The sequence below is a fragment of the Trichosurus vulpecula genome, chromosome 1 (genome assembly GCF_011100635.1).
Source record: "Trichosurus vulpecula isolate mTriVul1 chromosome 1, mTriVul1.pri, whole genome shotgun sequence".
Taxonomy (NCBI): domain Eukaryota; kingdom Metazoa; phylum Chordata; class Mammalia; order Diprotodontia; family Phalangeridae; genus Trichosurus; species Trichosurus vulpecula.
This window is the reverse complement of record NC_050573.1, coordinates 543,135,608-543,152,805: the sequence shown is the minus strand read 5'-3', so window position 1 is coordinate 543,152,805 and position 17,198 is coordinate 543,135,608. Positions and strand designations below refer to the sequence as shown.

Here is a 17,198-nt window from a genome sequence, read left to right as displayed (position 1 = left end):
CCACTTAGGAACAAACAACATTGTTAAAATACCTGCCCAACATTACAGCTGTGTCAGAACACAAGCTGAAACCCAGGTGTTCTAACTCCTAATCAAGTGCTTTTGCCATTATACTGCATGGCCACGTGTGTTCTTCTGCTAAGGTGAAATTCCCCAGAGTATTCCTATCCAATATAATGTAATGTCTCTTTGACATTCATTTAATTACTCTGATTTTCCCTTTAGATTGGACTGGGAAGAAAAAAGGGCTGGGTATAGCCCTTTTAGCCATATCACTGCTACTGGCATAAAAGAGTCTTGCATGGACTGTATATCCACTGTTGGCAAAGAGACTATCCATCTTGCAGAAACCAGAACAAGCCCATCACAGATGGAGAAGACTGTCTCTGAGATACTTACTGATGCAAAAGAGGTTGTAGCTAGGCTTACTGCCAAAGGTAAGTGAACACTGGTTTAACTGGAAGTGACCCTGATATACTTAGCAGAGCCTCTTGAAAGAGGAGATAGTCCTGCTTACTGCCATGCTTTAAATGGCTTAAAACTTGAATTTGGTTTAGAGAAAGTTGGCCTACTAATTTCAAGCAAAACTCCCTCTTGTGGGCCAGGAATGAAGTGACGTTAAAATATCACACTCAAAAGCTCTCCAATCTCAGAGCTTTGACCTGGAATTAGTTGAGGGCTCTGATTGCTTCCATAGTTGGGCCAAAGCAGCTGTTTTGGTTGTTGGAAAGGATTCTTTTTCCACCACCCCCAAGGTGATACAGCCTAGGAGCCCTATTGTGTGGGAATGTCGAAGAAACAATCTCTAAGTACTAGACCCAGGTAATATAAATACGTGTCAGACAGATAATACACAGGAGGCACTGGAGGTTTTGGATTCCAGCCACTAACAGGTTCACTTTTGTTCTGGTAAGACAGGAAAGAGATTCAAAGGGGTTACAAGAAGGTCTATTCTAGTCTTGTCTTCTCTAACACAGAATTGCTGATAAGGGGAACACTGCAAACTCCTACGGCATTCCCTAATCACTCTTCTTGCAGGGGTCGGAGAGAAAGGGGGAGGTGGGGGGCAACTACCCCTGCATCTTGATGGGCCTAGTCGAGGTGGGAACAACATGTGCAGCCAATCCTAAAGGGTTCCCCTAAATCCTCTCAAGCCTCAATGGCGGCCAGTAGAGGCACATAGCATTCCAGCTTGTGCATGTTTCCCCAACTCACTGACCACTGACCACTTTTTATAGAGCATCTGCCAAAGAAGGCTTTGCCAGCAAGAGCCTCACAAGTTTATATCACTGCATCCTTATATCTCACTGCGCAGTCGCAGTGGATGTTTACAATTTCAGCATGCATATATATATTATTTATCCTTATATAATGCTGTGCAAGCATGGTGGAGATATTTTGAACCATGAGCCTGGGAACTCATATCTAATAGCTGGGAAACAGATTGTCACCGCCACAGATCCTGGGAAACTGAGGTTGTTATGGGCATAGATCCTGGGAAACTGGACTCTAAGAAATAATAACAAAAATCCATTTTATGCACATTAAAATCCACCTTACTTACAATATGTTATAATAAAACAAAATAGCAGGCTTCCTTTTGTTGGCAATATGGATGGAGTGTTCTTCCCAACAAGATGACTATGCTCTACAGACAAAGTTGTAATCTTACCATGAGTATTTCACCTGAGACTTTAAGACCTTTTATGTTTGTAGTCAGCCTAAGGCTGGAGAATAGACAATAGTATTTGGATCTGGAAGGGACTGAAGAGATCATCTCATCTAGCCCCTCCCTTTTGCAAATGAATTACCCCAGTCCAGAGAAAGGGAAGGTACTTGTCCAAGATCACACAGGCAGTAAGTAGAGCAGGATTTGAACCCAATCCTTCTTACTCCAAATTCAATGCCCTTTCTGTTATGGCATGCTACCTCAGAATACCTATTTGTATTTGTACCAATCAGTAGAAAGTAGGCAACAGATGCTTTAAAGAAAAGCATTGAGCTGAGATCCTGAATATGGGATTGTTGCTGTAAATCAACTAACCAGGTTAGAATTGTTAAACATCTTAATAGTATAGATTTTAGAGTAATCAGCCTCTGAATTCAATGTAGTCATTTTCTGTGAAATAGAAACTTCCCTTGCACTGATCATTTCTTTTGAAGGCAGAAGGAAAAAGTAGAAGTGGTGGTTTAATTTCTCCTGGCCCAAAGACTTGTCACCACTGGTACGAGTTTATCTTACTGGAGGGTATGCCCATCAACACCTTCTAGCTTTTAACTAATAATGCTTTCATTTTCAGCTTCAAGTGAGCCTATCAGCCAAGAGAGAATGAGCATACCACAAGTACCACAGGAGGTAATTTTGACTAACCGTCTGAGCTAATTCTGATTCCACTGTGAAAATAATCCAGTCCTGGGTCTAACAGCTCAAAATTGTCTTAGTGTATAGCATCCTATCAGAGCTTGGCACTGAGTTCATTACAAGAAAGAAGTAAATGACCTAGGTGTGTTGAACACAGTCCCTAGGGGCCTTTTGGAGGCTTTCTACTACATATCGCTTTTCTAAACTTTTAAAAAATATTTCCTTTTAAATTCAAGACTGAATTAAAGAGCTAACTCTGGTACACTGAAGAAGGGTTCTATATAAATTCCTCTTTCTTTAAACTGTTTTTTTTTAAAGGAACTAACTTGAATATATTGATAGGTGGAAAACTGAAGAAGGCAGACTAAAGAGCCTGGGAAAAGATTATACAAAAAATGAATGGATAGATGCCAAAGCTAACCGATAAAATGAATAAATTTTAACCTGGTATAAAATCTAAGGAGGGAACCACTATCAACAAGTGAAACATTTGACTAATTAAAAGGAAATCTTAACAGCAAGTTAAACCTGGGTGATAAAAGTAAAACATCAAGTTTTGTCCTCTAAATACAGAGGGAAATCTATACCCTTGTCCTCAGTACTAACGGATCACAACATTAAAAAAGTTTTGGGAAGGGCTGCAGAGAGAATGGAGTGAGCATTTAGTAAGTACCTACTATGTGCCAGGTGCTTTGAAAAATACCTCATTTGATCCGCAAAAAAAACCTGAGGCGGGTGCTATTTTTCATTCTCATTTTACAGTTGAGGAAACTGAGCAGACACATTGTGACTTGCCCAGGATTGCACAGCTAGTAAATATCTCAGGTCACATTTGAACCCCAGTCTTCTGACTCCAGGCCCAGACCGCGCCCCCGTATCTATAAGGAAGGTAGTAGAGCCATGAGCAAAGGCAGCATGGAGATCAGGTGAAGCATCAGCTAGTTTCTTCCCATTAAGTATGGCAGGGTTTCTTGAAAGGGACTGTGGTGCCTTGTACCTGCCCCTTCCTCAGCTGTTTCCTTCATACAGCAGGACATGCACAAACCTCTTTTCCACATGGAGTTGTCCCAGCAAATTTTGTAAGCCTTAAATTTCAGACTCATACCTTTATGTGGAGCCAGCTCTACACGTCCCACTCAAACCTATTCCTCTTCCCCCCCCCGCCGCCCATTACCATGTTTCTCCAAAACCATGTTTTTGTAATTATGTTTCCCTTGCTTTCTGTCCTTTTTGACTAACACCTGATATCTACTTCCATACTCAGTTGTCTAACCTGCACTTTTGTTTCTGTGCCTAAAATTAGTCTCTTATCTAGTGTCCCTGTCTCTCAGAACTATATATGCCTCTATTCCTTCATTCTCTAAATGGGGAGTTACAAAGCACTTCCCCTTCCAACATTTTTTTCCCCACTGAACCTTGCCTCTTCATGGTAACAGACTTCAAAATACAAACGAAATGCACATTTGAACACAAATTCTACGTGGTGTTAGATAAGAGGGAGCACTAAAATTATTGGAAGAAACTTAAAACTGTTAAATATTTATAATGGTAAAATAGATTCTTGTCTACCTTGACTAATTGAAGCCCCCAAAAAAAAATAGTTGACACAAATGCCTACAATATGGAAAGCCCACTGCTACAGATACAAAGATGGGAACATTTGCTGATCTCTATTCGGGTAGATCTTGTCAGCACTTTTCAATTCCTATAGATTATTACTGGAAGGCCTTCCTAACCTTTAAAATAGGTTAGATGTCCCCAAATAGCAATGGTCACATACATCAAGAAAGTTGACAAAAACATGTAACCTAGTAAAACCCAAAAATCTGGTTTGGTTGAAACCTAGTATTTACTAGTACATGTTTGGGGATATTAAGAAGCTGAAAATACTGGTACCATACCATGAGCCTAAGGCATTATAAATTTGTTTCTCTTTCTAGATACCACCTTCATCTAAAGAGATCATACCTGACAAAGCTCAACCATCAAAAGAAAGTGATTCATTAATGAATGCCAGTAGTGGTTACTCGAGGAAGGACGATGCCATAAGCATCAGTAATGTGAGCACAAGGTCTGTGTCTGATGAAGAGAAAATCTTGTCAGAAATCCAAGAGGAGAAAAAAACACTAGAAGAATTAAAAACTACTGTGGACAAATACTTCCCACTCTCACCAAATGAGGGTCAGTGACTATCCAGCTACACACAATTCCTCTGGCCTTCTCCCTTATTCAGTTCTGCTTTGGAGTGTAAAACAGTCTGGCTAATTTCTGATTAGACTGTTTCATAATGTACCCTATGACTTAGTCATCTAGCTTCCTTTATATGTAAAGTTGCTACTAATCACTTGCATGTAAGTTTATTTTTAAGAGTACAGCAGTCTTATGACTGTTACATATTCAGCTCTGAATAAGAATCTGATGCTGTTTTATGATTTTAGTGCCTGATGCCTTGGTTTAAGGAAAACGGGATGTCCTGATGGATTTGGTCACATAGCATAGTTTAGCTTTCCTCACAATAGAATCAAAGGGTATATCCTATGGATTGTCAAGGTCTCTAAGATTGGCTCACTATTGGCCTTTAGCTCATTTTAATTCAAATGCCTCCCTCTGTTAATTATGCCCTATTTACCCTGAATATAGCTTGCTTTGCATGTATTTGTTTGCATGTTGCCTCCCCCATTAGACTGAGGGCAGGGACAGTCTTGCTGCCTCTTGTACTCCCAGCCTTTGGCACATTGTCTGGCGTATAATACGTGCTTAGTAAAAGTTAACTTAGTATGTTCAAGTAGAATTATTAATGCTTTTTAAACATTCAAAATTTCAGACGAAGATGGAGGTTATTTTGGACTCATGTCTTCAAAAGGCACAGTCTACTTCAAATCACTAGATTCTCTGCCAAGCCACCTCCAGCCCCAGGCATATAAGCATGCATTGGAAAATATCAGAGGGGCCAAGAACAACATGAGAAAACTCTCATACCACCTCCATGAAGCAATTGAATGGGTAAGGTTTTCTATTCTCTAAGCTACTTCTAACACCAACCAGTTCCTTTCTAAGACCATTTTTAAAGAATTAAATTGGAAGGAACCTCAGGCCACTTAGCATAAAATAATATAGATATATAGATATAATATAGATAAAAAACCATAGAGCCATTTAGTCCCTTGTCATTTGATAAGCACTCACCCAACTTGTGTTTAATGACCTAGTAAAGAAGAACCCAGTCATTATTTCTTAAGGCAGCCCATTATAATTTGGTAAGTTGCCCCCACTCACTCCCTACACAATTCCTTTATGTATAATCTAAGTCTACCTCCCCCACCCCCCATTCTTCCTACTAGGAGCAGTAGATAAACAAACCAAAAAAACCCCTAACCTCCAGTACATGCTAGCTCATTCAAGGACTTTAAAGTCTTCCCTTCTCTTGACTCATCATTGTCTATTCATCTGACATGGTCTTAATTCCTGTCAGCATTATGAATGTTCTTTTGATCTCTATTCCTACAATGTTGTTCTTAAAGTATAATGCCCTGAATGATCATATTAGAATCATTTGATTCTGACCAGGGCTTAAACCCTATGTTGGGGACATTGCCTCGCAATATCCCCAAGATTATACAAGGGGGTACAAGCTTTGATGGATACTGACCTTATTTGTTATGCCGCACTGCCAGGTCTTTACCCACCTAGCAAGGTAGACCAGGAGGTGCAGGGGTGGTGGTATGTGTGGGTGATTGGGGGGATGGTAAAGTGGCAGAAACAAGCTTCTAGATTCCACTTAGCCATGCTAGCCTTTCCATTATGGCAATTATCTTTTTATGGCATGTATGAGGATCGTCTCCAACTATAGGGAAGGAATTATAAATTGCTGACTCCTTAATAAATGCAGCATGCCTCAGTTCTGAAGAACACTGTTACAAGGCAGATCTATATCTTCAAGCTTTCCAAATGCTTTGTTCCACCAGACTTATCAAAGAAGGCAAGGATCTGAGGATGGGCAGAATCGCTATATGGCCCTATTAGAGCTGTGGATCAAGTGGAGTAGGAGCCTGTCCGAAAATGTCGATGGTAGTACAAAGGTATCAGACTTACAGGCACATGGAAAATTAATGTCAAACTGATGTCTTTTTGGAGATCAGATGGGTAACCTCATGGACATTTGTTTAGTATTGCTCCTATGTATTGCAAGAGCCCAATTGCCTCAACCTTCAAGGAGTATTCAACTAGGAAGACTTTACTATGTAAATATTGGAGGATAGTGAGAACTTACAATTGGGGGATCCAGAAAGGCCTACCATAGGAGAATAGTACAAGAACTAAACCTTGAAGTCAAGCAAGGACTCTCAGGACATAGAGATGAAAGTATGTTCTAGGCATGTAGGTGGTCTATCTTATTTGAAGGTAGGAATCTCAAATTTGGGGGAACAGCAAGGAGGTAGCTTGGCTGGAACTGAATCTATAAAAGGAGAGATGGAAAGTGAAAATCTAGAAAGGTAAATAGAAAATGGATTGTAAAAAATCAGAGGCAACAGAAAACTGTGGAAAGTTCTCAGGTAAGGATATGACAGGCTACTGCTTTAGAAAGATTGCTTTGGTGCCTTGTGGCAACTAATCAGAGAAATAGATGAGGGGCCAGGAATCTAGATGAGAGGTGGCTAGCATTATAGTCTGGATAAGGTAACAAGGGTCTGAACCAGGGTGGGGGCCACGCAAGTAGAAAGAAGGGAACAGATGGAAAATATGGAATCAATAAGACTCTACAACTGGATATTGGAGTAGGGGGGTGGGGAATATGAGGAAGCTGGAACCAGTGACAAGGCTGAAAATTGAGGGTAACTAGAAAGAATGGTGTTGGCCAGTATGTAAGGCCTGAAACAATGCATATTTTAACAGATCAGAAGAATAGATTAAGATGAATTGGTAGACAATATGGCATGTTCCTAACGTAACATTAAACATGTCAAAAGCTGGAATCTTCAGGAAGTCTTGGATTACAGAGCCTTTGGAAATGATACTCTATGAAACTCAAGACTAAGGCAGCTATATCGACCATAGGTCTGATTTACTATAGGGATAACTGTGTCCAACAAATCACAGGAGATTGAAAAGAAAATGGCACCATGCTTTAGGGTTCAAGGTAAACTCAATTCTTAGACCTCTCAACACTGCTAACGGCACTTTAGTTACCAGTTACTTATGCATTAACTACCCTAGCTGACTTTGAAACTTTCTGGATCCCTCAGAGGCTCTAGTGAACCTTCTATCTGAAGTATCAACAGACAATAGTATATCTCTGTAGGCATACCTATGACTTCCTTGAGGGTAGCTACTCATGGCTTGTGTAGCCTTCATAAGTACTAAATATAGTATGTGAAAATAAAATAAGTTTTAAGATTAATTGGGGAAGATTTCATGGAGAATAGGGACTTCTACTAGACCTAAAAAAGGGTAAATTCAAGAAGGGGGAAAGAAAAGATAATCCTCGGCATAGTGATTTGAAAGGCACTGAGATCTTTCAGTATCATCCAGGCAGCCAGATGATGACTTTTCCAATATGGTGGGAGCTATTGTGGAACTTGGGGGAAGGGGTTGTCAGGGAGCTGCCTTTAGAAGAAGACTCTCTTGCCTTCTTGCTTTTTGGGGAATGAGACAGAAACTAGAGAATGTCAGGTTGGGAATAAAGGAAAGTATTTTAGGGATAAGATTATCAAGGCTCTTAGAAAACTTGTCAGTTGTTTGGTTTATTTTTTTGTATCCTGTTCTGTACAAAAGGTGTATCTAGGTGACCACTCCTTAATATGCAGGATAAATAGCTATGAAATCAACCTTAGTCTGGTGTAGCTTAGTGACAAGGTCTTGTGAATGTGGACTCTAGAAGGTTCAGGGTATTTGAATGAAGCAGATATTAGGGTAAGGCTGAGACAAGTAGTCCTACTTGGAGAGGGGGAAGGTCAGCTGGAGGTCCAGAGATGACAAGCAACAAGTAACTAGACAGGAAGCAGTGGACTTCAAAAGACAACTTGCTTGCTGAGTTACAGTGGTTGTGGCAGAAAGAGAGCAAAGGAGTGGTATCCCAGTTGTCCCTGAACCCTGATGTTTGAGAGGAGCAACAGTCAGCCTTGGAGAAGGCACCAAGGTATGTAGCTTCAGGAGAAAGCTAGATTCCATAAAAACCAGAACATGCTGAAGGAAGAGAAGGAAAAGACCTGGAATCAAAAGGTTGTAGATATAGAGCTGAAAGGAGTCTTGGAGGTATCCCTTTCACTTAGGAAAGGAAGAGACAAGGGCCTCAGGAAGGTTTAACTTTCAAAGCTCCAAGTGGAGGCAGGATTCAAACTTGGATTTTGTGACTTCCAGTTATGATCTTGCTCCAAAACTACAAAAAAAAGCCCCTCAGGAACAGAGGAAGACAGGGACAGATAAGGCTTAGGTTTGAGTTTATTATCGATTATGAAGAAGTGTTCCAAGTCATCTTGGCTGCTTCTGCACAAGCACAAGTTCCCCAGGCCAGTTGGATCTTATGAGAGAGACAGGAAGAAAAAGCCTCAAGAGAAGGACCTGTCCTCCACAGGACCCTCAGACACAGCCCAAAGCAGATGAGGAAGACAGCAAACAGGTAGCTGGGGCTAGGAGGGGGGAGAAGTAGGATGTGAATACCTGGGGCCCAGCACTCAGCACATCATGCTGTGGACCAGAACAGTACAGTAAGATATATCAGGCAGCTAGGTGGCATGGTGCATAGAACACTGGCCCTGGAGTCAGGAAGTCCTGAGTTCAAAGTGGCCCTCAGATACTTAGTAACTGAAAAGGAAGTGAAGCAGGATAACAAGAGACTAGAGATCCTTTCAGTCAGCTGATAGTGGCAACTGATTTTTCCTTTTGCTATAATTTTTCCCCCTAATCCAAAGATGACTTTTGAACCTGAGTGACTAGAAGAATGGTGGTACTATTAACAGGAAAGGTAGCATTAAAGAGGAGGTGATAGAAGGCAGAGGGTATTATTAATTAGGTCTTTTTTCAGAAATCTAGAATTTGTGCTAGAATGGGCAACAGCTGCATACTTACTAAAAGTCTGTCTGTCCTCCCTTTTCCTTGCAGCTCTTAGAAATCCAGACTCTGGCCATGTCCAGTATCATTGCTCTGAAATTAGAGTCGGACTTCAGGGACCTCATGCGTCAAGTCCAGGGTCTCTCAAGCAGTATACAAATACAAGACAAGCTCCAACAGGTTTCTCATAACATGCAGGAGCTTTACACCACCCTTTCACTAAATAATAGGTTTGAAGATCTAGACAAGCATCATCTGACCCAGCTCACTCAAGCCCAGGGAATTATAGAAGAATTGTTTTGTTTCTTAGAAGGTAGTATTCCTTCTGGTTGAAGTGTAGGACCACTTTCCCCCTCTCAATATCCCATCACAGGCAATGGCATTCCTTAAAGAAAAAATCTTGAAATAAGATGGAATCAGGTTGATACTTTCAGATTCATGGCGAACGGTCTTATGCAGGTTCATACTTAATAACTGCACTCTGTATATTTTTCACATTATGCAAATAAAGTCACATTGAAAATTATTTGATTTAGTATTTGTGGGTTATTTAAATGCAAAATATGTGATCCTAGATTTGGGGTAGCTAGGGATAGGAGTGCAGGGCCTGGAGTCAGACACATTCAAATATGACCTCAGACCCTCAATAGCCATGTGATCCAGGGCAGGTAACTTAACCCCTATTTGCTTCAGTTTCCTCATCTATAAGGATAACAGTACCTACCTCCCAGGGTTGGAGAGAGGATCAAATGGTTGAATAATTGTGCAATGCTAAGCAGTGCTTGGGACACAGTGTGATTTCCCTTCCCCCCATGCGGGGCTTATTCAAGGCCATGGAACTTTCTTTGATTTCTCTGCTACCACTATACCTCCCTCGAGGGGGAGGAGCAGCAGGATGGAGAAAATCCAAAGGCCCTTGCTGCAAAGTGACCCATCTGTTTTGGAGATAATGAGATTAGTTGTAGAGGGTTTTAGTTTAGGCCAAAGGTATTAGTCCTATGTGGCTTCCTTTCTCAGCAGAGCTAGAAAACTACGGATTCTGAATAACTCTTAAAATGCTCTCAGCCCCTAGGTGACAGATTGATTACCAAAAAGGGGATGATCTCAGATGTAATCAACTATCCAAAAGTTCCCCCTACTTCATAAAAGTAGAAAAAAACACTAATTCGGGGGGGGGGGTGTTGAGCCAAGATGGCAGCATGAAAACAGGGACATGCTTGAGTTCTCCCCTTAATCCCTCCAAACACCTGAAGAAATGACAAATTCTAGAGCTACGGAACCCACAAAATGAGAGTCTTTGGGGAGAAGGGAATTAACTTCACTACTCAATTCTTTGAGCACAATACTGGTTCCAAGTTCAAAATCTGTTTTGGGCTTGAGTCCCAGGCACCCCAGATTCTCCAGGTTTCCCTGCCAGGCTGCCTGGATGCAGCATCCCACCTGAAAGCCTGGCTCCAACATCTCCATGGTTGGAACTCCTAGTCTAGTTGTTATCACCACTGGAACCCAAAATGGAGGACAAACAAGACAAAATATTAAACAAAAAACCAAACCTATTTCTTGGAGGCAGGGTAAAAGAGCCCGGGGAGAAGGTTTTCCACTTCCTGGTTCAATTCATGGCTCCTGAGTTGTAGGTGAACTATGGTCTTCAATCTCTGGATGCAACAGGAAAGACCAGGCAAGAAAGCTCTCAAGACTACCCGTGTCTGGTCAGACATAACCTGGTCTGCTTATGTCAACCAAAGGAGACCCCCCCCCACGCACTCCTATCCATGTGGTAGGAGGAGCAGGGTGCTTCTGTTGGGTGATCTGGGCATGCTCCAGTCCCATTAGAGGAATAACTAATCTTCATGTGTACATGTGGGATTGCATACAATACTGTATCACCAGCTCTGTGGGAATTTACTGTATCACTGGGGAAGAAAGCAAAAGGACACTGAGCAGAGAGAACTGCTCTCAATTTAGGACAGGGACTGTGTTAAAAATACAACCTTGCCAACTTGCCAGGGACAGCAAATTACAAACGGGGAAATGGGGCTTGACCAGATCACCTAACATGGAAGTACCATGATTCCCAGAACTCTCCTGGCACAAAGAAGAGAGATCCCTCCTTTGATTGGTTTCATAACGAGAAGAGATGTCAGTTCAGGAAAGTTCCTGAGAAGGGAAGAATTTCTAGTTTCCTCAATTGGCAGAGCTTTAAGGTAAATCAAGTTGTTTGTAAGTAGTTTTTATCACTACTCAAGACAGTTTTGACCCAAACATGACCCAGGCACCCATAATGTATGCACAGATACTTGGGATACTCTTCCCTCCCCCAGAATACCCTGACCTCCCCAGATCATCTTTTGGCAAATACCCCTTAGAAGGCTCCAGGCTCTGAAGCAATGGCCAACAAGAACTCAGCTGTCCTTTCATTCTACATCCACTCACATAGGATTGAATAGGCATGGATGAGTTTCAATCAGCATCACAGATCTCAGTCTTTCACTACAAACCCAATGCACTTTCCCACTTATTTCTGTAAAGGGCACCACTATCCTTCCAGGCACACAGCTTTGTACCCTTGGTGTCATCTTTGATTCCTCATTCTCAAAGTACATATTAAAGCAATCACCAAATTTGGTTTCTAATTCTACAATAGCTCTCAAAGCTGTGCTCTTCTCTCCACTCACATAACCAGTACTCCAGGGTAAGCCCTTATCACCTCTCACCTGGACCTCTGCAATAGCAGCCTATTTGGTCTTCCTGCCTCAAGTCTGTTCCCCTTCAATCTTATTTACTTGCACCCAAGCTGCCAAAGTGATATTTCCAAAGCCTAGGTCTATGGCACTTCCCTGCTGAATAAACTTCAGTGTCTCCTTATTACCTGCAGGATAAAATAGTGTATTATTTTCTGTTTCCACCTGGATGTAATATCTCCTACTGGTGGAAAAGTTCCCCTTCAAAGTTACATGGTGGGGTTTGGGGGTGGAAGGTGTGTCCCCTAGGTCTTATTCCACATCTGCTCTGAGACTTGCCTGCTTCTCCCTAGATAATTTTGTATTATAATTTGAAAACCTTTTACAGGTTTACATTTAACACTGCCTCTGGGCTCCCTTCCTAACTCACCCTCATAGATTGGGTCCCCAAAAGGATAAATGCTACATCAGGATGTGAGGGTAATCCTGTGGGTCTATATTCCTACAAATCACAAGCTTCCACCAAGTGTGCTTCCCAATAACAATTAGCCTGCAGATACAATTAGCCATTGGCAAAGGCATTTACTAAGAAAGCATAGCAAAACCAGGGATTATAAATGTTCCTCTCCATAAACCTAGGGTGCACTTTCCCCATACATAACTACAGTGTCCATGGGAAGAGTGGGCAGTAATAGGGAGGCACATGTGAACGGAAAGTATAGCAAAGGCAACTCCTAACTCTTGCAACTGCAAGACCTAAAACCTCACATGGCTCCCCTGGGTGCAGACTTGGCTGCCAGGAGTCCCCTTTCTCAAAGCAGCTTCCTCTCTTGGGTGACTCTGTGTCATGTTTGTCTTGAGGACATCTCTGTTTCCACCTGGATGTAATGTCTCCTACTGGTGGAGAAGTTCCCCTTCAAAGTTACCCTGGGAGGGGGGGTTGAAATGGGTCCCCTATGTCTCATTCCACATGTGCTCGGAGACTTGCCTGCTTCTCCCTAGAGCTTAGCCATTTAAAGCTTCCATGGGTATATAATTAATTTGTTTGCTGTGCTAACCATGTTTCTTATCAGAGAACAACATCATAACTGGATCAGTGGGTGAATATACCTCCTTATTCCTCTTATGTGGTCTTTATTGTTTATCATTACACCAACTGGAGGGAGGACATCCCCTTCCTTTATATACATTAATCCGCCTTTTGTACTCTATGATCCAATCAAACTGGTCTTCCTATTCCTCACATATGATAATCCATCTCTCATCTCTATGCCTTTATACTGGAATGTATGTTTTCATTTTTTCTTCGGATTCTTTACTCAAGCACCACAGTCTACAGGAAGCCATTTTTGGTCTCCCTGCTCCCTCCCAAACTTACCTTTAATTTTTTTATAAGGACAATCTATCTGTCTATATTTGTGTGTACATGTATGTATATATATTATATATATCTTTTCGGTGAAGGTCTGGTTTCATTTCTGTTTTTCTATTCCCAGCACTTCGTACATCGCTGGCACTTAATACCATGCTTGTTGATTGAGCATGGGAGAGAACTTGCAAATCCATGAGATCACAGATACATGCTGAGTATTTAAGAGATTCTCCTCCCTGGTTCTAACATCAACAAACTTCGTTGAACCAAATTTATGAAACTAGCCACAGGAAGGATGATATTGCACCAATATAAGAAGAATAATGACAATGCATAAATAGCAAAAACCCTACCAAAATGAAGCCAAACACTATGCGATTCTATCGGTCAATCTTGTCCTCAGAGAAGAAACGAGAAAAATATTTCCTTAGAAATGGAGGGGAAGGTGGATGCAGAATGCTCCATATTCTGCCATACTTGGTAGGCTGTTGTATTTTCTTAATTATCTTTCTCTGTTACAAGGGAAATACCAAGGGAAGAAATCCAGAAATTGCTGTAATGTAAAAACTAAAGCCACCGTTGAACCTTTTTTTTCAAAAGGAAGAAAAGTTCAAACCCCTAGCCTCACACCATATTTTATCTAAACTTTACCTGTTGTTTTGAAAGACTTCAGAACTCTGATCATAATAATGACAAACACAAAGTCCAAAATATCGAAGATGAAATATGCCCCTCACCTTCTGCCTGAGGTGATAACTTAAAATGCATAAAGACATCTGTTTTTAGGCTTGGTCAATGTGGAAATTTGTTTTGCTAGACAATGCATGTTTATGATGAGGATTTCATTTATTTGCTTTTTTCTTCAACAGGGCAGGGCCAAGGTCAAGTAATCGTAGGGACATGTAAAAGCATATTGAAAAATTATTATTAATTGGCTGTTGTAAATACTACCTAATCTTAATTTTTTCACTACCTAAGCTACATGGAAAATGACCTTCAACTGACAATGAAACAGGTTTTTTTTAGCCTTAAAAGCTTTTGGCTCAGTGTTTCTAAGCCTCTTGTTATGAAAATGTACCAGTGAAGCCTCTGTAATGCTGCTTTCCCTTGATTCTTTGTAGGCTGGACTTTTGTAGTTAGGCCACCATGAAGCAATATTGACAATTAAGAGACTTAGTTCCTTTGACCACTTAAATCTAAAGGATGATTTCATTGCTTCTTAGGGAAAATCTAGCCTAGATTCTGTCAAGTCCTTAGTAGACATTACTTCCACCATACTGACTTAAGAGAAATCCCTTCGTCCTATAATATCCCATGCCATTCTAACTGACCTCTTCAGTGCAATTCATCATATTCAAACTTGTCTTTTAGTTTTAGGTGCACTTTTCCTCATCTCCCAACTAGTCCTGAAGGCAGGCATTATTTCATTAAACAAATAGCCTTCAGTGTTTTACCACAGTATCTGCAACACAACAAACAAGGATTTAATAAATATTTGTTGGTCTTACCAGCAAAGCTAGAGAAATATTAATTTCAAACATTACATATTCATGCTACTTCACTTCGGTAGGGCCCTCACTGTAGCCCCTTTATTAATATACGAATTCCCCCACAATAAAAACCTTAAACCTCCTTTCTTCTCAAGCTTCCAACTAGAGGCCTATTTCCTATTGGTGGCTGACTTCAGACCTTACTTTACATACATTTGCCCCTACCAGGCTTTTAAAGTATCATTCTATGTCTTATTCCAGCAAATTTCTAGGGAAGAAAAAACTTTCTATTCATTTTTTATCCACTTCTTTTACTCCTATTCATTTCTGCCACTGACTTGTAACCACACTACTACTCTCAACTGAAATTGCTCCCCCCCCCACCAAGATTACCAATTTCACAAGAATGTAAGGTAATAGCCTTAGAGAGGAGGGTGCCTTAGAAGCCTGCTAACCTAACAGATAAGGAAGCACAGAAATGTGAAGAGATTTGTCCAAGGTCACATAGCCAGTTGTTGGTAGAGCTGGGATTCAAAATTAATTCCTGATTCCAAATACAACACTTTCCACTGAGACTCCATTCCACCGTCCTTTTTTTACACCTCATCCTTTTGGACCACCCTCTACTTCTGGATATTCTCTCTTCCCTGGAAGTATGTGTGTGTGAGTGTGAGTGTGTGAGAGAGACAGAGACAGAGAGACAGAAACACTGCTCCCTCTTGGCGCTCTTCTTGTTTATCTATAGCGAGTTCCTTTGGGGATATTGAAATACTGAAGAAGATACAGGCCTTTGGCTTCCTGGTACTGACTTTTATTTAAACAAACATATATAATTAGACCAAGAATACTCACACAGGGATGCCCATGGTAGCATCCCAGCAGGTGCTTGATGTGCAATTTCCCAAGTCATGGGTCTTCGGTCCCATGGAGCACATGCAGCCATGCTAAGGTCTGATCAGGCCTGGAAAGCCTTTCCAGGGTCTTTCCACAGGCCTCTTTTATTGGTTTATATTACTTGTCCTTGAGCTATGCCTGACCAGTTATAGTTGCTTTTGAGACTGGCTGCATAGTTTTGGGACATTATAGTCTGCATCCTGGAAGGATTATATAAGCAAATGAAATACCAAGAGGTGGAGTTTATGTAAAGGGGTACACCCAGGGAACATCTCTGAGAGGAGCCCAGACTTGGGCCTACAATCATTCTCAGCCTCTTTGGATGGATCATCATCCAGATCCTGTCTCCCTAACTATGGGTTATAACCAAGGTGTTGTCCTGGACCCTCTCTCTGTCTCTGGCTCTCCCCACCCATATCAGCTCTCATGAAGTCAACATTCTACAAAGATCATTTGGGAGAGATGACAATGATGACTCTGCACAGCCCTGCCTCACTTATATCCAATGCACATGCAAATGTGCATTCTATGATCATGACATCACCCTCATGATGTCTTTGGTCCTCTTGGAGAATGAAGAGAGGAGGACTTCCAGAGCAGGAAACTCCCTCCACTGGCACTCTAAGGAAAAAATTAGTGATAAAGATCAGAGACATTAAACAATAAGCAAATCAAATCTGATTCATAACCACTAGTGGTAACATTTTGATTTCTAAGGCCCAATACTCTCTGCAATGAAAAAGAAAAGGTTACTGTTTATAAAACCACATTTTAACAAAATAGTTGATTTGTAACAAGAACAATTCCAACTGAACTTCCAGACAAAACTTGGAGGTAATAAATTCTTAGGTTACAGCAATTGGCCAACTTCTTAACCTAATGCAACTCTAACAAAATATTTTCATATTATAGAAATGTACCGATGCCCTAAACATTATTATGTATGTAAAATTTGAACCACTCCTTTCAGGCTAGGTAGATACATTTCTAAACCTAATAGGACAGTTTAAAATTACCAACTTTTCATCCCATCCTTTAAAGCATCCAATTCACATAATCAAACTCAAATTAAAATACAGTATAATTTTAGAAATATCATCTTATACAAAATCATCTTATACAAAAATGCCTAAAAGGATTTTTTTTCAGAATCCCAAGGAAGATAAGGTCCTTAAGAGCAGGGAAAAAATGCCTTTTAGTTTTCTAAGGGCTCCTCCCTAGGTGGGCCCTGGGGCCTACCCTTCCAAGCACTAACTAACCAGCCCAATTTCTTTACAAGTTTCCTTTTAGCTTCAGCTCTGATAATCTTTCATTGTGGAGGGTGGGGGAAGGGTGTGGCCAGGAGCACATGG

The 17,198-nt window shown here is 41.0% G+C and overlaps 1 protein-coding gene across 1 annotated transcript; it reads left to right on the top strand.

Annotated features, from left to right (window-relative positions):
• The first annotated feature begins 370 nt into the window (after positions 1–370).
• LOC118841531 lies at positions 371–9,743 on the top strand. The gene is made up of 7 exons (XM_036749041.1): positions 371–437; positions 2,301–2,356; positions 4,303–4,543; positions 5,187–5,365; positions 6,328–6,423; positions 8,964–8,978; positions 9,461–9,743. The coding sequence occupies exons 1-7, from the start codon at positions 371–373 to the stop codon at positions 9,740–9,742; spliced, it is 936 nt and encodes a 311-aa protein (XP_036604936.1). The 3' UTR covers position 9,743.
• The last annotated feature ends 7,455 nt before the right edge of the window (positions 9,744–17,198 follow it).

Bases quoted from the DNA above. Each gene is read 5' to 3' on its own strand.
- LOC118841531 (XM_036749041.1), top strand. From the start codon at position 371: ATGGAGAAGACTGTCTCTGAGATACTTACTGATGCAAAAGAGGTTGTA. The intron at 438-2,300 runs GTAAGTGAACAC...TTTCATTTTCAG, and splicing joins AGCTAGGCTTACTGCCAAAG to CTTCAAGTGAGCCTATCAGC. The intron at 5,366-6,327 runs GTAAGGTTTTCT...TTGTTCCACCAG, and splicing joins TCCATGAAGCAATTGAATGG to ACTTATCAAAGAAGGCAAGG.